General features: G+C 44.9%; 1 protein-coding gene across 1 annotated transcript; it reads right to left on the bottom strand.

Annotated features, from left to right (window-relative positions):
- Positions 1-356: 356 nt before the first annotated feature.
- On the bottom strand, positions 357-23727 carry CHRNB3 (cholinergic receptor nicotinic beta 3 subunit; the record flags this gene model as incomplete). Its single annotated transcript, XM_079726778.1, has 6 exons — positions 357-491; positions 2878-3760; positions 4303-4412; positions 13494-13538; positions 14529-14680; positions 23673-23727. 6 exons carry the CDS (start codon positions 23725-23727, stop codon positions 357-359), a joined length of 1380 nt encoding a protein of 459 aa, XP_079582904.1.
- Between the last annotated feature and the right edge of the window lie 202 nt (positions 23728-23929).

Here is a 23929-nt window from a genome sequence, read left to right on the forward strand (position 1 = left end):
GTTTTCTAGGAAAAGACCTGCTTCCCACACCTCCTCCTGGAACTCTTCGTGGGCCACTGCCACAGTCCTAGTGTGTCTTGGCTCGTGACCTCAGGGCTGGACACACGATTCCTCCCTGAATGTCTGCAGAAGCCAAGGCAGGGGTCTGAGGAGGGTCTGCCTGATGTAAACCCAACTCACTCTCACGGCAACCAAGGTTCAACCTCCCTGAGGATGACAAAAGATGACGTCTACACTCGGGGCCTCCTGATAAGCACGTGCGCCTGGATGCTGTATACACATGGGGGCTGGATGTCAGTTCTAGGGTATAATTCTGTCTTTATGTGTGTGGTTTAGATTGCTCTGGAGACTTCTTCCTAATGGTAACTGTGTAGCCACATCTTCAAAGCAGGGGTGAAAATCAGAACTGAGCCGGTGACAGACGCGATCAGGAAGAGCCAGAGGAAGATCCGGTCGAGAACTTGAGCTGCGAACTTCCAGTCTTGCACCACCTGCAAAAGAGAAAAAGACGCCTCCCATTCAGGATGCTGGGCAGCTGTTCTGAATTCATTTCAAGGGACTTCAGGAAGAGTCCTATTCAGATTTACAGCCCTGCAGTTTTCCAAACGCACCTGACACATCCCCTGTAATATAGGCTTCCTGGGACCTCACTGACGGTGCCCAAGAAAACAGCCCATAATTCAAGTTCATGGGAAAACACTTTCATCACTGTTGAGGATGTAAAATTGAAAGAACAGAATCATTGATGCGTTTGTAAACGTTACTGATTGAAATGGGAAAAGCCTGATTTTTTACCTAAATAAAAAGCCAGCATCTCTTACTGTGATGCTTCCTGATATGACATAGGAAATAAATCACAAATTTATAAATTAAGAATTTTTGCAGTCGCTTGACTCAGGACCTCTTTTCCTCCACTCCCCAGGTGGGTGGGTCTACAATGGACACTCCTGGAGGAGATGACAGGAACTGGTGAGGGAGAGGGGAGACCAAGTCCCTCTGGAGGAAGGGAGGCTGGGGAGACTGGGCAGTGGCCAGTGAGGGCAAGGTCAGAGCAGGATAAGCTGCAGGGTCAGCGGGGGTCGGGGGGAGCCTCAGAGACAGGGCCAGCAATCTTTCAAGGGAAAATAAGTGTCCCATTTCCAGTACATGGGGATTTGGTAAAGATGGAACCAAGCAGGACGCCTGCCGTTCTAGAAGGAACATAGAAGCTGATGCAGAACTTGAATGTATTTTGTGCACATAGAGGTTTAGAAATAAAACCTTGGGGAAAACCACAAAGAAGACAGATGAAAATGTTAAAAGTTTCAAACTTAAGTGGGGGATTATTAACAATGTGAATCATCTTAAATGTTTTGTATTTTCCAAATTCCCTATACTGATGATGTGTTATTTTTATAATTTTTAGAAAAGCTATTTAAATCTTTGTATTAGAATTTCTAAAAGGCACCAGGAACTATATTTAATATACTGTGATAAACCATAATGGAAAAGAATATGAAAAAGAATGTATATGTATGTATAACTGAGTCAATTTGCTGTACAGCAAAAATTAACACAACATTGTGAATCAACTATACTTCAATCAAAATAAAATTTAAAAAAGAATTTCTAAAAGATATAAAGAAAGAAAGAAACAAAAAACCCTTAAGGATAGCTGTAATGTTTTTTCTATAGCAGCATTTTTTCTAGTGCTGTTTAAAAAATTTTTCAGTGGATGAAAAAAATGACAAATTGTAAGAGAGGAGAGATACTAGGCAGTGTCTACATGAAAAGTAGAGGATATTTCTAAAAAACCCTATTCTTTCATAAGTTTGTTTATGAGATCAGGATCTTGGCACTAATTTTTACTGATTTTAGAGTAAAATAATTGAACCCTATAAACTGGTGTAATTATTAACTCGTTTTAAGCAACAGACCTGTTTTTGTGCTGAGTATTTTCTTTTCTTTTCTTTTCTTTTTTTTTTTGTGGTACGCGGGCCTCTCACTGCTGTGGCCTCTCCCACGGAGCACAGGCTCCAGACGCTCAGGCTCAGCGGCCATGGCTCACGGGCCCAGCTGCTCCTCAGCATGTGGGATCTTCCCGGATCGGGGCATGAACCCGTGTCCCCTGCATCGGCAGGCGGACTCTCAACCACTGCGCCACCAGGGAAGCCCTGTGCTGAGTATTTATATGTCAAATAATATTTTCCTTCCACAGGGGAAGGACCATGTAGAGGAGGGAGGGAAGACGGGGAGAAGAAAGATGAGGATTAACATTTATTGACTGCTTACATAATCATGGGACCGCGTGCGCTGGGCACACAGTGCATGTTTTATACTTGATGTCACTAATTCCTCACAATAATCCTTCAGGGGAGGTTTCAGAAAACTGAAGTTCAGGTTAAGTAGCTTTTCTCAAGTCATATGGAACATGGGTAGCATCTGCATGTAGGACCGTTTTGAGTCTGAAATCCACACCCTCGTCACATTTTAAAAAATAAATCTGTGAACTAAATATCTGTTGTTACACCATGTTTTGCATAAATTTAAAAATTGATTCTTTCTGTTTTCTTTTTTCCAAATATGCTGAATAGAGATATCCATCATCCCACTAAAAGTGAGAGATAAATGACCAGAGACCAGGATAACCAACTTAAAATGTAGAATTGTCTACTTATAAGAAATAGTGCTTAATCTATAGTTGCTCCTCTTTTGCTCATTCTGTTTTTGTGAACTTCTCCCTGAAAATCCACACTGAAGTCTCTATTTTGTGTCAGGGCTTGTTTTAAGTTTTACGTGTGTCAAGCAGAGAGCTAATAAGGTCACATTTTAAACAAGCACACATTTGCTGTAAACAGACGTTAAAATCTCAGTCCTGGCTTGCGGCGGTCCCCTCACCTGGCTGATGAAATGCTCTTTCTTCACGTGGCTGGAAATGTATCTGATGGAATCCGCAGCCTTTTCCAGGAAAGCGACCAGAACTTTTTCTCCATCGTTCATCTGCTTTTGTTTCTTTTTTTCGAGGACTTTACCTCTCACTGCCGGTTTACTCTCCTCTTTATCCAGGAAAGAGTAGCCATCCACGTGGTCCTTCATGCAAAGTAATTTAGGAAGTTTTTGCAGAAATAGCCGCTTCACCCAGGGGGCCATGGGGTGGTAAGTGGAGGGAGATCTGTGGTGGACGTTGATGACAAACACGGTGACGATGATGGACAGGGTGACGAAGACCATGATGAACAGGAGGTACTCGCCAATGAGTGGGATGACCTTGGAGGAGGATGGGATGATCTCTTCAATCACCAGGAGAAACACTGTCAGGGAAACCAAGACGGAGGTGGATAAGGAGAGCTTCTCCCCCTCGTCAGAAGGCAAGTAGAAGACAAGCACCGTCAGAAAGGACAGCCCCAGGCAGGGGATGATGAGGAAGAGGGTGTAGAATAGCGGCAGGCGGCGCAGCACAAAGGAGTAGGTGACGAACGGGTACTGGTACGCGCCGTCACTCCTGCTCCCCGCCGTGCCCTTGGCGTCGAGGATCTCCCACTCTCCGTTGTCGAAGAAGTCCTGTCTGTCCACGTTCTCGTCGATCAGGACGAGGTCAACCATGGTCCCGTCGTAAGTCCAGGATCCAAACTTCATGGAGCAGTTCTGCCTGTCGAATGGGAAGAAGGTGACGTCCATGGTGCAGGAGCTTTTGTAACGGGCGGGAGGCGTCCACACCACGGTCCCGTCGGATTTCACGATGGCCTTGGTCATGAGCGAGCCTTCGAACCGTCCGTCAGCGCTGTCGAAAAACGGTTCACCTGATGGTTAGTTGAACACATATTAACTGTTTTTTTGTTTTTCCCACCATCGTACTATTTGTATTTTATGACTTTCCTACCACAGGGTCAAACAATATTTCCAAAAGGAATAATTTTCTCGTTAAAGCTGTACCTTTCTCTTAATTATTTTGGTGCAATCAGGCTTTTCTATTTCTTTTTTAAAAAATTAATTTATTTATTTTTGCTGTGTTGGGTCTTCGTTTGTGTGCGAGGGCTTTCTCTAGTTGTGGCAAGCGGGGGTCACTCTTCATCGCGGTGCGCGGGCCTCTCACTATCGCGGCCTCTCTTGTTGCGGAGCGCAGGCTCCAGACGCACAGGCTCAGTAGTTGTGGCTCACGGGCCCAGTTGCTCCGCGGCATGTGGGATCCTCCCAGACCAAGGCTCGAACCTGCATCCCCTGCATTGGCAGGCAGATTCTCAACCACTGCGCCACCAGGGAAGCCCAGGCTTTTCTATTTCTACTCCTAATCCGACCAGTGCACTTTTCTACTGTGATACTTACTTTTCAAAGAGAACTATGTCAGGAAGCCAGAGAGATTCTGAGGGAACTTTAATTGAATGAACTCCACCGTATTCATCTGGATTCCAGCGTAATTTGTGGTCTGTCCATGCCTGTGTGAAATTAATAGACTGTAATTTTGTTCTGAAAATTCAAGGTATTAGAGTTTGGAATTTTCAAGTTTATGTTAATTTACTAATCCAGTGTTTTATTTTAAAAGGGAAATTCATCCACTTTAGACCTTATGACCCTATCCGTGACTCAGGGCAGGTCAAGATACAGTTTGAGCCAGCCTGGTCTTTGATGGTGCCCAGACTCTCACACCTGCCCAGTCTGAGATTTCCAAAATTGCCGTATCTACCTCACAAGTTAGAGGCTCAGCAGCAAACACCACTGATTCATGACCTATTTTTTCAGCCTATTTTCTCCTAAGGAACAAAAGAAAAGCAAAGATAGCTCTAACTCAGTTTATTCTAGGAGAGTTGGTCCAGTGATATTGTAATCTCATGATAATGGTGTTGAGACAAATGATTTTGAATATCAGTCAAGAGTCTTGGACAAAGATGCATGCAGCATGTTAATATGAAACTTCCAGTACCTGCTGACTACTCTTGAGGACATTATAACTTTTATCCAATGAAAAAATATTTCCCAAGGATCTCCTATTAAGTTCTAATCTGAATTTATTTTGTGAGTACCAAACCCAGTTTTAAATTATATTCCTAATGTTGTTAGCCTCCAGATGCTTGCGTATTTTTCCTTGTAATAGAATGTAATCATTTAGCATGTTTTCAGGGGTTGGTGGATCCAGATTAACAAAACTGACCATTAATTGATTGAATTATGAAGGATGATGTATGGATGACCCAGTTACAGCAGAAGTGGACTTAAAAAGATTTAGGATCTAGAATCTTATGAAATCTGACCTGCAAATTAATTATTCCACTGTCTGTCATGTGGACAGTTGAGGAATGATACAGGAGAATATTAAATGACATTTCAGGAAGTTGGGAGGGTATGCCCAGTGTGAGGCTTCCTGGAGCCCAGTGATGCCAACTTTGTCATTAAAAAATCAGGAGTCAGCAGATAGATGATTCACTAGATGGTAAAATATTGAAATATGCATGATGCCTGGAAAAGAATGGAACTATACACACCAGATGAGACATCGCCTCTCTTAGGCAATATGTGTGAGGCTTAATCCTTGAAAAGCAAATTTTAAAAGATATGGGTCTTTAAAAAGCTACGCTGTAAAGGATTAAAAAAAAATTGCATGACTACTTATGGAAAACCATGCATATGAAGACTGACAGCTTAAGAGCCCAAACTAATAAAGCATTTATCATGCTTACTTGGTACTCACAAGCTTCTCTCTTCCTTCCTCTTCCTCTGCCCATTTTGAAAAGCACATATAATTTCCTTCTTATGAATTATTTGTCTCCTCTTAAGGAGATTTCTACTACCGGCAGCAAGCCTGAATCCCAGAAATGCTGAAGGGAACTCAGAGCAGCATTTTTGGTTTGTTTTCACTTTTACATTTTAAAATTTTCCTTACAATAAAAGTCACTCTACAGTTATACAGGCAAACAGTTGGATAATCACTAATACCATCAAAATACCAGAATAGCTCTGTTGCCCCCAAATTGTCCTCGGGCTGCCCCTTTGTAATCAACCACTTCCGTATCCCCAGTCCCTGACAACCACTGATCTATTTTCTGGTCCTATAATTTTTTTTTTTTTTTTTTTTTTTTTTTTTTTTTTTTGCGGTACGCAGGCCTCTCATTGTTGTGGCCTTTCCCGTTGTGGAGCACAGGCTCCGGACGCGCAGGCCCAGCAGCCATGGCTCACGGGCCCAGCCGCTCTGCGGCATGTGGGATCCTCCCAAACTGGGGCACGAAGCCGTGTCCCCTGCATTGGCAGGCGGACTCTCAACCACTGCGCCACCAGGGAAGCCCTGATCCTACAATTTTGCCTTTTCCAGAATGTCATATAATGGAATCATACAATAGGTAGCCATTCCATCCTGACTTCTTTTACTTATCAGAATACATTTTGGATTCTTCTAGGTTGTATTAGTAGTTTGTTCATTTTTATATTAGTGAGAAGTATTCCACCGTATGAATATACCACAATTCTTTGTATCCATTCACCAGGTAAAATATCTGGATTCTTTTCAGTTTTTAATGATTATAAATAAAGCCACAATAAACATTTTGTAGTTTTTTGGGTGAAAACCATTCTTTTTTTTCTCTTGGGTAAATATCTAGGAGTGGGATGGCTGGGTCATAGAGTAAGTGTACGTTTAACTTAATATGATACATACCGGAGAGCCTGAATCATTTTGCATTCCCACTAGCAATGCATGAGCATTCCAGCTGTATGGCATCATCTCTAGTACTGGGTATTGTCACATTTAAATGTTTAACTATATTATAATAGTTGTAAAGTAGTATCTCATTATGGTTTTTACTATGCATTTTCCTAATGACTAAACGATGTTGAGCATTTCTTCATGTGCTTACTTGCCATCCATACATTTTATTTGGTGACGTGGTTGCTAAATCTTTTGCACATTTTTCAAATGGGTTGTCTGTTTTCTTATTACTGAGTTTTTAGTTCTTTATATATATGGAAAGTATATTTCTATATATAAAAGTAGATCCTGAGCAGAGAGCGAGCTGCAGGCCCACAGGCGATGAGCCCCGGGGACAGACATGCCCTCGGGCAGACTGGCTGGAGCTCGGCTCTTACACTCCGGCTCCTTCTTTAAAAATCAGTGGTAAGCAAGCACAGTTAGTGAATCCAAACCCACAATTCCTCCGCTTGGAACCTAAAGATCTGGAAATCAAATTGCCTGCTTCTGGAATTCAGTCTTCTCTCTTCTACAGGCACTGCCCGTCTTTGCCTAAGCCCGGCTCTACAGCCAAGGAGGAAGGTGGGGGAGCTCACAGTCTGGGGGCACGTCCCAGCAAACGCACACCGGCCATACAGACTGTGCTCAGGGAAGTGGGCCAAGCCCCAGAGGGAGAGACTGTTCAGTCAGAAAGATTTGTCTCGCTCACCGGACAGCAAGATGAACAGCTGTGGCCAGAGACAGCACCGAGACAGTGCTTTAGGAGGCTCACAGTTTGGGGGGAATTAATTCATTCCACAAATATGCGAGGCTTATACCAGCACTGAGCAGGGCCGCCTTGCCCTCCTAGCCTGGGGCTGCCTCAGACAAGAACGAGTAAACTAACCAGCAAACCATCACCACACCCTGTGATCGTTGCCATGAAGGGCGCGGTTTGGGTGTGGAGATGCAGGACAGTGAGTGGTCAGGGAAGGAGGTTCGCATTTGAAGACATCGCAGCTGAAGCAGAGGGTAGGATGGGGCAGTGGGTGCTGTGGAGGGCAGGTCTGCTGTGGGCGCCGTTCCAGGATGAACAGCAGGCGTGAGTGGATGGATGAATGAGGGACACGTCTCAATCCTCGAGGAGGATATAAAGACAGCTCCAGTGGATTCAGGGTGTGCTCTTGACCAGTCAAGGAAAAGGGGCAGGTGGGACTTGTGGTCATTGCCGCTTACTTGGGGGTACCCGAGAGAGAGAGAGAAAGAGAGAGGCGGCACTGAATTAGAGTTCCACTCCTGCGCTGTTCTTTACTAGCTGTGCTCCTCTGAGGAGTTAAGGGAGACATTCCTCACCATCTTGGGGTCCTTCTGATGCTAGACCTGGGGAATCGGAGACACTCTCCCCCCCGACGTGCCCATCAGAGCAGCTCACAGAATTCCCAGCAGGTTGTGGTCCACCATGATGTTGGCTGAGCCCCACACCCCAGGGCCACTGCTCGTCTTAGGGTCAGCTGGGTCAAGGTGAGGATTCAGAGCCCAAATCCCCAGTCCTGCTCTCTAAGGAGCTGCGAGGCTTTCTGGTCACTTCCCTGCTCTCTCTGAAACCGTGGAGCCATTTGGAGATTGATCTCCTGTCTCTGCCTTCTTAAAGCAGTAGATTAGAAACAATATCCAGTGTTCATGGTGCATGTCCCGGCCAAGATTCCCAAAGCCCTGTACAAACATCAGCTCCACTTTGCAGCAGTCAAGGGCTTGAGAGCTTGTTATTATAGGAAACAGGGGAGCGCAGGGTAGGTCAGGGCCAAATACCAAAGTTAATCTCTGACTGAGAAAAAAAATGGAAACATACTCCCAGTCTAGCTCTCTTAATTCTGAAAAGTGCAACTTCAAATCCATATCATATATATTCCCTTAAAACTGTCTTTTCTTACATATATTACCTGAAATATCACCCATAAGTGTCGAGATATTACCAAATTTCATTTAAACCTAAATCATAAGACTTTTTTAAACTATAAATCATGACTTTTTTATAATAAATAAATTCTTCTAATTATTCTTAATAATTAGAAAAAATATTATTATCATAATTAGTCATTCTTAATCCCAAGACCAAAAGAGAGTAAGGAACAAATATTCCTTGCTGGTGATGGGCAACCTCTGGGACAACCTTGGGATCTTCAGTTATCTCAAAGTCAGGTGTGAAATTCCTAAAACTGAATTAATGTTGATTCACTTTAAAGACAGCAACATGACATATTATATGTCTCATATTCCCATAATATCTATGAGTTGTCAAGGCCAAGAAATGGGCTTTGTCATTAAGGATGAGAAAGCCTACAAAGGTGGCACCAGGAAATGACATGTATTGAGTCCCCACTACATGCCAGACCATGTAGGAGTCACATTCATGTACACAATCCCCTTTAACCTCCCAGCGACACTGTGAGCTAGGCATTGCCTCTATTTGCTAGATGAAGAGACTGAGGGTCAGAGAGGCGAAGCGACCTGCTCAAGTTTATACAGCGAGACTTTGGATTCCTGCTTGAATCCCTGTGAATTGGAAGACCCCACGGGTCTCCTCTGCTAAGGTCAGAGTGAGGCTGTAGAAAGCAAGTAAAATAAGATGGTGAGGGAGGTCTGGGGTAAATTCCTAGACGTACAAGTGCCATTACAGGCTGTGGAAGGCTTTGGGAACGTGGCCCAGACCTTACGGCAAGGCCGTCCTTCCCTTGGGTTTGTTATGAAATAAACCAGCTTCTTGGTTTTCTCCTGCAAGCCAGCTGCAGGGATTCATCCAATGAGACCTTCATCATGTTTCTGAACTTTTTGTTGATCTAAAACAGGAATCAGCTGTTGGAGAAACAACACCAGTCTCAGGTGTTGGCCTGGGCAGAGATTAAGGAAGATTTGTTTCCCCTGGGGTCGTCATGGGGCTAGGATAGCAGCCGGCTCTCAGTGACAGTGAATCTTACTGGTTTATTGGAGTATGCCTCTAGCAGTGCAGGCCCAGTGCCCTCCACCATCCCTGGCACATAGTAGGTGCTCAGGAAGTGCTGGTTGAGTGAATACACTTGACATCTGTTGTCAGAGTGATTATTCACACGATAACATCTAGGCAAAAGGCCCACCCTCCTGTCATTAAAGAAGGGATATTTTCATCTTCCATCCCCTTTTGGGTACCTACGGTGCAGTTTTCCTAACCTTGACAACGATGAAGCAGAATCTGAGCGGCTAGGGAAGTGAGTATTTCTCACGGAGTTTTAGTGAGTTAATAATCTATTTATGATTTATATGGTCTTGATTACTCTCTGGAAGTACGAAGGAGGAAGCCAAATGAGTTTTCAAAATAAAATCAGTAACATAAAAATAGCTCCACGTAGAGGACTTTTTCAGGATGTCACTAAATTTGTGCTTGTAAAGGTCTGTGGTTGAGAGGATAGAAGAGAAATGTCTAGATATATCAGACGAGAATGAAGGAAATAGAAGATACAGCAGAGGAATTGGGTAAACAAACAAACAAACAAACAAAAACCCCAAGCATCTCAGTTGCATATGCTATCAGGAGACATGCTTTTGGTCCAAGTAGGTAGAATTTTATTCTCTCTGTGGAAATGAACTAGGGAGTACTTTTCAGTGCCTGAGAGGGCAATGACAAAAGAGGAAGGTTTGGTCATTTTTGTCTTTATTTTGACTGAGGTAGACAGGGGTGATTGGAAAGTGTTTCCTGTAGGTTTGCTCTGGTGTGAAAGCTATGGGAAGTCGTGTTATTGGGAAGCCTATTCAGGTGGGTCACAACTTCTCCACTTTTATGGCTTGTAGAACTTCTACTGATCCTGCGAGAGCCAGTTTAAACGTCTCTTCCTCTTGGAAGCCTTCCCTGATTTACTCCCTGTTTCATTGTCATTATTGTAATGACCCAGTTCCTTACGTACATACTTTCCTTATGGTGTTTAGCATATTACAGTAGTTATTTTTTACACAACTAACACCAGATCCTCTCCTTGAAGCAGGGCTGTTTTGTGCTCTGTACGTCCAGGATCTAGCAGAGTGCCTGGCCCTTAGCAGCCTCTCAGTAAAGCCTGTGGAATGAATGCAAGATGGAGCGAACCCTAGCCTCATCCTGTCCCACGTGTCTTTCTAGACCAACTCCATGAGACGTCCCAGAGGCTGAGGAATCGAAGCCTTAGAAGGCCAGGATTAGGAACCGGACTCTACAGGGACAGCCCTGAGAGGAGCGCCGGACGTCTCCCGTCAGCTCCCTCCAGTCTGAAGAAGAATATGGTTTCTTTATACAAGCCAGGCTGCACCTAATACTGTGTAACCCGAGGCAAGTCACTCCAGTCCTCCAATCCTCAGTCTTCTCATCTGCAAGGTGGGAATAATAACAGGCCTGTCTTAGGAGGTGGCTGTGAGAACTGAATGCATTCATTCCCATGACACAGCGGCAGAGTGACTGGGCACTTGGCAGGTGCTCAATAAATCTCAGTATTGTTGTTGGCTACTCTGAAACTGACATCTGTGTAAAACACTAATGGTAGTTTTTTTTAAACATCAGTTTAACTTCTTTTTATCATCTCTTTTCTTCTGTCCTTTCTTTTACCTTTTTAGTTTTAAAAAGCTTTAAAAAAATGTATAAAAGTAACATTACAGTGGAGCTCCAATGCCTCCTCTTCCATGCAGCCTTCCCTGCCTGCCACCCAGGCCATAGATTCTCCTTTCTTTTTTGTTGCCACATTGTTTGTGCCACAACATAGCCCTTATTGACTAATACCTATTGTGATATTCCCGCTCCAAATCCAACCTGTGTGAGTGGAAGTTTCCTAATATTCTCGGTGGTTTCTCCCATTTGGGATCCTCCTCTAATTTAGAAACAGGCCTTGATGTTTTGTGTGAAGCTGGATGTGCAGACAAGGCCCTAACTGGGGAAAGCTGGTCCCAGCCAGGTGAGGCAGACTCTTCAGTCTCTGGTAACGGGAGTAATGATACCTGCTCTGCTAATTCAGAGAAGTTGAGAAATGTAAACGGATAAGAGCCATGACAACCCATTGCAAATTAATGCAATGAAACCATGTTACTCTCGTTACTTCTATGACATGGTAACCAAAGTCCCCAGCTGGCTTTTCTAAGATGTCAGCTAGCAAGCCCCTACCTCCCCCTGGAGATTTCTCTTGCTCTGCTTTGGGTGTTGGGGGTTTTTAGGTGTTGGTTCTGTCTTGCCCTGGAGGCTCTCACCAGGCCACTGTGATTCTGGGGCATAGGTTTGCGAGAGGTCATTTCCAAAGTACAGCTAGAAACCAAGGAGCAGTGGTTTCTTCCCTTTGTGTCTGACATTGTTCTCTTTGGCTGAAATGACTCCCTATTTCCAAAATCTCAAGAAAAGTGAGAAGTCCTTACTATCTCAAAGGCCAAGGGTCCTGCACCACTGTTTTAAGTGTAAGAGCTTAGCCTCAAGGGGCAGCTGGAGGAGGTGTGTGTGAATCAGTGAGAGTCTGTTCATTTGTTTTATTTTTGCCAAATTCCCAAGCCTACTTACACTTTAACAGAAAAGTTTTTCTTCTCTTCTCTGAAAGCTCAAATACAGGACTTCTTACTGATTTTTATGAACTCAAAATACCTCCAAATTCCAATTTAGAAAGTGCAAAAGTGGGATAAGTTCTGAGGAATGAGATAGGTATATCGAAAAATACATTTATTTAAATTGTATTTTTATGTCTACATTCCTAGCTTATTATTTTCCCCTGGACATTTTTATTTGCAAGTAAAAAAATATGCAGATCCATTTCATAACATGCTAACATACCTACCAAGAAAAGAATCAGAGAACTAGAAACTAGTAACATTTATAATGATTATCCAACTCTGATCAAAGTTTTTGGGTAGGAGAAATTTGATGACACCAGATGAAGTCTAGGGAATGTCCTTACAGTCTCTTTTATCCATCGTTCCTTATAAACAAACCATTAGCAGAAAGACCTGAACAAGTCTACTAAACCTGAATAGATAACTAAGTCATTTCAACATAAACAAGTGAAAAATATTATGTTTGTACATTAAAATTAAGTGAGATAATTAACATATCCCCACTGGGAAGATTTTAAATCTCTGGGAGATGAGGCAACATCCCGTAAAAAGCCCAGTAATTGTTAACAAAAATTAAAAATAAACAATTAAATCAACCTTCTCACCTCCTATCAAGGAAGTGCCAATATTTTCTCCTTTACATGACATATGCAAACTTGAATGGTAATTATTTCCTGGCAACTCCAGAAAGAGCAGGAAACAGGCTATGGCCAAGCTAGGAGCTGAAAACAATTTACATGCTTTTCTAGTCATATTAGGAAAATGGAGATTCATCATCTTGACTTGGGCTTCCCCTTGTTCTGAAGTTGGTGGTGAGTGGCCTCTGTCATTCCCTGTTTTCTCTTTCTAGGGAACAACATTAGGGGAAGAGTCATCCCAGGGAGGACCAGGGTGGGAGGAGGGAGAATTTAACATCCCTGATTTTCTTATCCAGTTGTGGTAGCTTCAATGGGGATAAGTTGCACCCTGAAAACTTTCCCCCCTTTCTCCAAGTAGCCCAGGGACCAGGGCCCTGGACTCAGTGTCAGAGCCACCCTCCTACCTGCCCACTCCAGAAGCAAGAAGACAGAGCAAGGTGTGCCTACGAGCTTCCAGACTGACCTCTGACTCGTGCAGAAGAGAATACAAAAGAATAAACTCTTCCCCAAACACTCCCAAACATCTCTCTGAAGAACTCAATATGCTCTTTAAAATAATTTTTTTTTCAACGGGAGCCTTTCTCAGTAGAAAAGAATGGGAACAGTTAGGGGGGAGCTACAGCCCTTGGACTGACAGTTACCTGTTTGAGCCACACGTTTGTTGTCATCAGCTGATTCTTTTCATCCTAAGAGAATGAAAATTAAATTCAAATTAAGTGAAACTGTGTATTGGAATTTTTTTTTTGTCCGAGACTTCCTGAGTCTTACCTTTGAGGGGTCCAAAGTGAACAGGATTCTCAACTGAAGAACAGTTAAATGACATTGAGACCCTAAAGTATTATGTATATTTTGCTTAAAATGAAAAATAATCATTAGAGCAAGTAGTAGTTCACTCTGGTGATATTTATATAAAATTGCATAACCGAAGGCATGGTAAGGGTATGAAGTAGAATGAAGTATTAGCTAAATGGGAGATGGGCTTTGCATGATTTTCTAGAAGGAATCCTGGGCGTTGAGTCAGCTGGGGAGGATGCGTGTGTGCACTTGTGGTGGGGTGGAGGACTTGGGCAATGGCGGAGGATTATTCTGCGACTTTGGGGACCACGGCAGAATGATTCTGCACAATCGGGGTTGTTGAAGTTCATGGATTTCCCCAGGGACATCATGGCAGAAATGTGAGCCCGACAGGAAAATGAGTAGAGGATGTTAAGGTGTGGTGGGTCAGAGAAAGGTATGGGGTCCTGAGGGGATCCGGGAGGGGATGGGGCCACCCAGGCACTCACTCTGGTGCTGTCACCACCTGCTGTCCCTCCCCGCAAGCAGCCCTGCCAGCCCCGGCTCAGCCCCACCTTGGCAGCCCTGCCCCTTGCCCTGATGCCCACCGTGGTGGCTCCAGCAGAACTGCCAAGGGTGATGCCCTCCTAGCAGGCACATCCCCCACCCCAACCCCGAGGAAAAAGCCCCTCCTCCACGCCCCCCACACCCCACCAGCAGTGTTGCAATGAAAATGACATTCTCATGCTTTCCGTGGGTCATTTCACTGGCTTCTTGGGGGCAGGTTTTATTTTTAAAACTGAAATGGCAGACATGGGGAAAGAAAACAAAATCAAATTTTAGCCTCGAGAATGGGTGAAGGAATGCACGTTCTTTGCGGCTGAGGGCCGAAGATTACTCACCACATCTACCAGCTGAGATATTTTCAACCCAAAATATACTTTTATGGTGTCATTAGATTGTAATACAGGGCGAACCCATTTCTGGTAACCTTGGAATAAATGTCTGAGCAGCGCATCTTCTTCTTCGGCTATGGACCTGAATCCTGCAGCAGCTGTAAGACATGAGGGGACCCAAATTAACTGGGGAGGCGGGACGGCTGGGCCCACATTCTCCAGCGGGACATCGTGTATTTCTAAACAGCCTGGTTCAGCAGAGGCAGGGTTGAGGCTACAAGGGTTCTCTCTAAACATTCTCCTTACCCACCCCAGCTCCCTCCCCAAACGCACCGCTCATAGTAGACTCATTCTATTTCTTTAATGTTGTATTTGTATGAGGTGATGGATGGTCATAAACTTATTGTGGTAACCCTTTCATGACGCATGTCAGTCAGATCATTACGCTGTGCCTCCTAAATTTCCACAGGGCTATATATATCAGTTACATCCCAATAAAACTGGAAGGAAAAAATAATTAAAAGTAAACTCTATACTTTACCCAGAGCTTTGCCTTCTTACAGGGCTTTCTCATCAAGAGGTCAACACCTTGACCCCAGAAGGATCATCCACAGCCACCACGTCTTGCCCCGTGACCCCCTCCTGATGGAGGTGGTCTCTGCCTGCTTGCACTGTCCATCACTGCACCTGGTCTGGCCCCTTCACATCCCTGATCACAATTTGTCATGCATTTGTCCCTGTCTGTCCTCCCCTTGGGTTCCACGATGGCAGGCACAGTATCTGTGCTATTTGGTGATGTTCATCCAGCACCTAGCACAGGGTCCGGGCACAGCAGGAGCTCATTAGATGTCTACTTAATGAATGAACCAATGAAGGGAGAGCCAGGCCATTTTCCATACATTCAGCACATGTTCACAGAACACCTACCACATGCCCCGCCGGTTCCCTCCCTTCCTCCTGGGGAAGTCCTCCCTTACCAAGAGCTTCCCTGGCCAAGAAGCAGGTTCTAACAAGAACTCTTTTCCTCCCCAAGTGTACAAAAGCCTAAGAAACACCCTAATTTCAAGCTTTAACACTCAAGTTGAAGACATGGTTGAGGAACGTGGTCTAGAGGTAAGTTTTGTTTCTTTTCAGTGCTATGCTATCCAATTTCAAACCAGGAAGCTCTTTGTTGTTTTAAATATGGCCCCTTTTCTCCTCTGTCCAGCACCCCCTGAAATCCTACAATGACCCATTCTGCACCATCCGCTTTCCCACAGAAAACCTCTTCTCCCCACTGAGAGACGCACGTGGCTGGCAAGGTCACATGCAAGACACACCCCCACGTTTACCCAATGAAAACCCACAGAGTCTTAGTGGGAAGAAAAGCAAAATCGCATACATGCTCCACATGTGCCTGAGACCTTCACTTTACTGGGGAGTCGTGATTCAAAATGTAATTCGGATGCTCCTCCTGGGGCGAACAGGGCGCAGATACAAGGGGCTGCGTGCCGTGGCCGCCTCCACCCTTTCTCTTCCGCTCTAGAAAGCTGGTGAAGATGAAGATGCTGAGGAGTGGTAGAGATGTAACCTTACGTCTGTGCTTATTTGCTCAAAAGCCTAAGAGTTCTCAAACTTTGGTACTTCAACTACTCTTAGCCAGCAGAGAGGCACCAAGAAGCAGGTCAGCGGCTGGCAGCCAGGACAGCCCTCTGTACAGGCCCTAAAACCTTCCTGGAAATGTGGGCAGTGGGAGGATAGGGAATTGAAATTCCCCGAAGCCTTTGAGGGAACAGGCTGAACTTCCCGAATTCCCTCCCCACACCTGGGCTTAGCTTCCTAAGCAGCACGGCAGCTCTGATGGCTTCCAGCTCCTCCAAGGGGACCACCCTGATCTCAAACTCCATCATCTCCCTCTTGCATTCGTGTGCTGCCTCCTAATTGCTTCACTCTTGCCCCTTTTATAGTCCATTTTCCAGCAGCTAGACCACTGCTTAAAAGCAGAAGAGGATTATGTCAGTTTCCTGCTCAAACCACCCCCACGGTTCCCATCAAACTCAGAAAAACACCCCCAGTTCTTACCGTGGCCTCCCAGGCCCTAGAGGGTGCCCCACCTTCTCCCACTCTGGCCTTGCGCCTTGTCCCCAGGCCTCAGCCCGTCTGCACTTTGCAGAACTTGCCCGGGAAGCTCCTGCCCTAGGGAGCCCTGCCTTGCTCACGTCTCCTCCTGAAGAGGTCACTGAGCTTACACCATCTAAGGATCCTTCCGCACACTGCATATGTACTTCATATACTGTACCTTTAAACGTGGTACCTTACCCCGCATCGGAGCTCTTGATGGCGCTGTGTGTCCATCTGTTTATTGTCTGTCTCCCCTACAGCCTGCCAGCTCTCAGGACAGTGCCGGCACAGCGCTGCTGAGCTGATAACAGCGCAGTTAGTTGGCATGTGTTTGCCGAGTAGCCTTGGAGAGTTTGGGCCGGAGCTGGACCCCCCAGGAGAAGGAGAAGCAGGGGGGGCCGTGGCTGTCCCCCACGCCCGCCGCCCCCCGCCCTGTGCAGGCAGCCCCTCCCCTAAGGAGGAAAACGCTGTGTGCTGGGCTCTGCGCTGGGCCTGCAAGTACCTGCCCACCAGCTACTCGACCTTCTTCCCTGTACAGATGCTAAACGGCGCCAGCTTAAACCCTCCCCTCGTGGCCTTCCTACAGCCAGGACGCTGTGACCTTCCTAAATCCCTGTGTCCCAGCTCAGCCCACGAGAACAAGTCACTGAGGACAACATCTCATAATGGTGGAGGTACACCAGGAAGGCTGAGGACCACTGCACGATGTCTGAGCCAGCACACACACACACCACACACACCACATACAACACACCACATACAACACACACACCACACACTACACACCACACACACACAACCCATACACACACCACACACACAGACACACAGACACACCACACACACCACATACAACACACCACACACACACCACACACTACACACAACACACACACACCCATACACATAACACAGACACACACACAGACACATACACACCACACACACCACATACAACACACCACATACAACACACACACCACACACTACACACCACACACACAACCCATACACATAACACACACACAGACACACATACACACACACACACACGCCATGGGCTTATTATCTGGGACAGCCCTGCATTATCACCATTTTGGACATGTGAGAAGGATCCTGAGACAGCACCTTGGACCTTCCTTCCTGGCAGGATAACTTTACTGTCAGTTTGGAGGCAGTGGGAGTTGCATGTTGGGAAGGACCTCCTAAGACTATGACCTGACCTCCCCAGCCCCTGCCACCCCCTCTGTGAGGACAGCTGGACCCTACTCTTCACCAGCGTCCAGAGGGAAGAGAGCAGATCTGCTCTCGGAGACCCGTGTGTTTGTTTTGACCCTGTTGCCCAGGTCAGAGGGTGAGCTGCCATCAGAGTCAAGGAGGAAAAGGCGTAGCTCTGTACTGGCTCTTACGGACTGGATATGTGTCCCTTCAAATCCATACGCTGAAGCCCTAACCCCCAGTGTGACTGCATCCGGAGACAGGGCCTCAAAAGTGGCAATTAAGGTTCAATCAGGTCATCAGGGTGGGGCCCTAGTCCAATAGGATTGCAGTCCTCATAAGAAGAGGAAGAGAAACCAGAGATCTCTCCCCAGTCAAGCACAGAGGAAAGGCCATGTGAGGACACAGCCAAGGAGGCAGCAGTTTACAAGCCAGGAAGAGAGCCCTCACCAGAAACCGAGTTTGCTGGCGCCTTGATCATGGACTTCTAGCCTCCAGAACTGTGAGAAAATAAATTTCTGTTAAGTCACCCAGTCTGTGGTATTTTGTTATGGTGGCCTGAGCTGGCTAGTACAAATCTGCATTGCCCAAAACAGACCTTACCAAAACAGAAAAGAAAAAGGCCAAAGGTTGAATGTTTTCTGCCTAGTATCTTCCCCAAAATAGAAGCTGAAGTCACTGATGTTATTGGAGCAGATGTACAGACAGGCCCCAAACTGTTTCTGGTTTGTTCTTCTTGTAAAATAGAATGTTATGAGGAAGGGCAAGGGCTTCCATGTTGATTCTTTGAGGCTAAGGCCTCAGTAAACGTTAGATGACGTTAAGTGAATGAGCGAATGAATGAATAAATGCACACAAGGCTCTAACGGCACCTTCTGTGCACGGGAGACCAGCTCACGGCTCCAGAGGATGTGGAACCACAGGTGTTCTCAGGATTTCCAGGACAAGTGGTCTCTTAAGAAATAAATGGATTCCTTCTAAAATATGACACAAATGAACCTATCTACAAAACAGAAACAGACTCACAGACATAGAGAACAGACTTGTGGTTGCCAAGGTGGGTGGGTAGGGGAGGGGTGGAGTGGGAGTTTGGGGTTAGCAGATGCAAACTATGATATAGAGGATGGATAAACAAGGTCCTACTGTGTAGCACAGGGAACTATATTCAATATCCTGGGATAAACCATAGTGGAAAAGAACATGAAAAAGAATATATACATGTATAACTGAATCACTTTGCTGCACAGCAGAAATTAACACAACATTGTAAACCAACTATACTTCAGTAAAATTTTTAAAATACATTAAGAAAAGAAAAAAGTGGATTCCTGAAAAGTTGTGTGTAAACCACATTTTTGCTAATGGACTTCTCTTTCAGCTTAATTAGATAAAACCACTATTCTAAGATACATCTCAATGATCCATTGACAAGTCAGGAAACTGCTCTTGGAGGATGAGTGAGTGTCCCACCCACCTCTGCCATGGGGGTTTGCAGTCCCCAAAGTCAGCTTCCTAGGGGAGGGACGGGAGGACATTTGTACTCATAAATAATTTCAGCATTCATTAAAGAGGAAGAAAAGAGAAATGATAAAGACGTAAGACAACAGAGCCAGAAGGGACTTTCATGGTGATGTGAGCCCCTCATTTTATGGGTGCAGACCCAGGGGACCTGCGAGGGGTCACCCAGCGAATGCGGGGGGGGCGGGCTGGTCTTCTGAATCCCAAGCTGCCATCTTTCCACCGTCCCATGAAGTCCACTGAGAATTGAGGAGGAAAAAGACTGTTCCCTCCACCATGGTCTTACTGCCACATAAAAACTGTTCCAACAATTCACTTCTATGAACACATACTGGTTGTTACCGCTCTTTCTGCTGCTGTGTTGTTAGCACTGTATTCTCCAAACCGTTGCTTCAAGCTGTCTATCACGGGGAAGAATGATGCTCTAAAACCAGGTCCCGGGTAGTATTTGTTTGGTCAAGGGGAGACACTCGACCCTGCTGAGGGTGTTCTGTAATCTCCCAGCCCGCCTCCCCGAATCTCCCTCTGCTGCAGGTGGCACCTGGCAATCTGCTTTGCTGCGGGGTTGGTTGGGGGGACTCTTGAACGGGCGCTGCTCTGGGGTCCCTCTCTGGGGAGGGTGACGTCCAGTGCTTTACAGTCACAGAGCAGAGCCACCCTGCTTCAGACCAGACAAGGGTCTCCCCGCATTTCCCTGCAGCCCCTCTGCAAAACACACACACACACACACACACAACACACACTAGGTCTAACGCACATCTTCAGAGGATGTGTGCTGCCTGTTAGAGATGCTTTTCACCATCTCTTTTGGTAAAAAAGGAATTTTCATTTCTTCCTGAAACATCTTTCTCCCCCTTTCTTCTCTTCTCCCTACTTAATTTTTTAATCATTTTTTGCTTCCATGCTGTGCTGCGTGGAGGATCTTAGATCTCCAAAGAGGGATTGAACCAGTGCCTTCAACAGTGAGAGCACAGAGTCCTAACCACTGGACCACCAGGGCAGTCCCATCCCTACTTAATCTTTGTCTCATTTTTCTTTGTCAAAATCTTTCCCTTGGGACCAGACAAGCAGCCCCGCAGGCAGAGGGCAAGAAGAGGGAGAAACAGACAGCGCACGTGTACAGACGGACAGACAGACAGAGATGCAGCGCGCTGCCTGATTCTAGTGATTTCCTCCACGTGGAACTGGGCCGGGGCAGAGATGCAGGAGGGTGCGCTGCTCTTGGCTCAGGACACCGAGTCTCCTGCCAAACTCATCACTTGCTAGAACGAGAGTCCAATGAATATTTATTCAGCGTTGGAAGGCCCTGGACTCAGACCCAGAGACGAGAGGTCTGGTCCTAATTCCAGGCTGTGTGATCTCAAGTAAGACCTTTAACCTCTCCCAGTGAAAACAGGGAGCAGTGATGGGGAAGGTCCAGCCACTCACACGCCCAGTGCTTCTAGGTTCTTTACATCCATGAGACAGCCACAAACGTGACCTCTTAAGGCCAGTATCTGCTCTTCCGAAGATACACAGAGACCTCAAGATTGAGATGCACCCTTGATTCGAGAACAGATCTTCACACCTGGCTGCAGCAGAGAAGGCATCCAGGCAACGGTGACCAAAGCTACCCCGGGACTAGACACTCCCTGGGAGGAGCTTAGGGCTCTCTCGACCCCTGTGAGTGGAATCACAACAGATTTGGATGGGGTGCCCAGAAACAGCTTGAGACAGATTTTTCTTTGGAACCCACGACTTGAGTTTCTGATCTCTTTATTCTTCGTGCTCCTGTGTCCTTACCTTTCTTCAGGAGCTCAGACCCTCTGGTCTCTCCTCACCCCCATATCAACAACTGCTTTCAGCAAAATTCTGACAAACTCTCTTATACCAAAGTACAAATAATTGATAAAACTTAATAGATGATAAAAATACAATAAACTAGTGAATATAACAAAACAGAAGCAGACTCACAGATACAGAGAACAAACTAGTGGTTCCCAGTGGGGACAGGGGAGGGGTATCATGGGGTAGGGGATTCAGATGAACAAACGATTAGGTATAAACTAAGCTACGAGGATGTATTGTACAACACGGGGAATATAGCCAACATTTTATAGTAGCTAGAAATGGATTATAACCTTTAAAAATTGTGAATCACTCTATTGTACACCTATAAGTTACATAATATTATAAAACAACACTACTTCAATAAAAAAACTTAATGGATGAAACTTCCCATGATTATTTACGATTTTATTGAAAACAATACCCTTGTTTATCCTCAGCTAGGAGAGTAAAGAAGTAATTGAAGAATTTCAAACCTCAGCAAGTATGGTGGGGAGAGGCGTATTTTTTGTTTGACACTTTTTGGTATATTTGGGGTTTGTCTTTCATTATCATCACCTCGTCCAAAAAAAATCATACCACAAATAGCCCTTCTGCCGACACGCAGAGCTAGCCCTCAGGGTGGACTCAAATAATAAATATTTCATGGCTTCCTGCTAGCATGAAAGTTTCTTAAAACAACCTTGTTTTATTCCTCCTTGCATCCCACATACTGGAACGATTACTACAATATGGTAGATCTTCAATAAATATTTTTTTGAATGAATAACACACGTCATCAGGTGGGAAGAGTGATGGGAAGATGAAGAAGACACCGTCCCTATTTCTGGGAGCAGACACAAGGCGTGGCCATGACAATGACCCTGCCACCAAAACCAGAAGTGCAGAGAGGAGGGCTTGTCCCTTGTAATTTGAAGAAGGTAGTCTTGTGTAACAAAAAGAAACTATTTTCTTTACAATGAGTAGTCAAGTTAAAGAACTTAAGGAAAGGTGGTGCAGCTCTAAAAATAGCAATAGACTCCAGTGGATCTAGAACTACTCACAAATTCCAGAGTTACTGCCGGTTACTACATGGATTTGTTATAGATCAGGGTTGGATGTATACAGCTCAGTCTACATTCCCAAACTCTTGCAGTCCACACAGGAAGACGGGGACCAGGCCCTCCTCCGATTCCAACTTTCTGTGTAACTTACAACGCACAGAGGAGAGGTCAGAGGTGAGCCAGAGGGTTCGCGCTAACTGCCCCTGCTAACCAGGGGGTGGTTTCTCTGTGGGCAGAATGGTAGGCGTCAATTCTTTCATAGGAAATAGGATGCTCTCGTAATTAAGGCAGAAAAACACCAGACATTAAATGTACAGAAACTGATTATTATTTTCATGATTAATTGCATGCTGAAACACACAGAAGTTGATTATTATTTTTATGATTGGCAAGTTGCACTTAAGACTTTGCAGAGACCAAATTTAATGATATTTGAAAGTGGGTTTGCCACTCTCTGCACTTAGAAGTGACTGTGTGTTTCTGAGCCCCAGGTACGTAGCAAAGGCTACATTTTTGAAGATATAATGACGTTCAGGTGTGTATGCCTCACAGCCTTATGACTTTTAATTCCAGGATTTATTTCAGGACTTGGGCAAATCTATCTCAGTGCCTCTGGTTCTCTATCTGAAAATTACAATAATCAGATGTGGCAAAAATACTAGTGACAAATAAATACAAATTGCTAAAGGAAGAACACTGTTTTCTCACCATCTGGCTCCTGGCTCTATATGGTTTCTGGTGTCATGGAAGAGCTTTCTGTTCTTAAGTTACAGGAAAAGTGAAATGATTCCAAAACCCAGAAAACTGGCAGGTGACAATGACCATTTTCCCCTAAACTTTTCAGTTATTTTCTCCCTCTTTCCTTTTCACTCTCTCTCTCTCTCCTTTTATTTGCCCTCATTCTTTATGAAGAATTCCTCTGTTTTCTGGTGGATAATAGTCACAGAAAACTCACACAGGTTCATAGACGTTTGATATATATTTCGTTTAAGTCTGATGTACATACACACTAAATATACCTACATACACAAATTTATGAAATTATTTCTATGTCTACATAATATTTTGGATAATTATCTGCACACAGATATAGTGATTGTTAATAGATAGGATACTAAAATGTTGATATAGTCAATTCCTATGCTAAATATTTTAACAATTCTCTGAGTACCATTTAGTGCATTTGGTAAGATTTTCTCTGCTTTTATATCTTTGTACCAAGCTGATAACGATTCAAAAGGAATAACACAATAAATGACAAAAGCATAAACATTATGGAATTCATAGATATGATTTCTTTAGCAATATACAGATTTCATAGACTTACTCATCGGAGCCACATTTTAAAGGTGATCCTAAAGATACCTACACATTACATTTTGTAATTCTAACATTATCAGCACTGACAATGATCAAGTTTTCATTTATTTTAGCTTGAGCTTACCTGAGCTGGTGACACCGAGGGCGCTGAGCATCAGGATAAATTCTGCCAGCATCATGATGTCAGCTTGCGAAAGATAATTCCTTCCTTTTTCATAACAGGGTATTTCCATCGGAAAGGACAAGAAAATGCGGTGCTTCAAAGTTCAGAGCGGAACCCGGGGAAAGTGGACACCTGGACAGGGTAAAATAGGGTCGAACCAGCTCACGTCAGCACGACGTCTCTGAAAGTACACCTCATTGATTTCTAGTCGGCCGTCA

This window comes from Hyperoodon ampullatus (genome assembly GCF_949752795.1).
Source record: "Hyperoodon ampullatus genome assembly, chromosome: 20".
Taxonomy (NCBI): Eukaryota; Metazoa; Chordata; class Mammalia; order Artiodactyla; family Ziphiidae; genus Hyperoodon; species Hyperoodon ampullatus.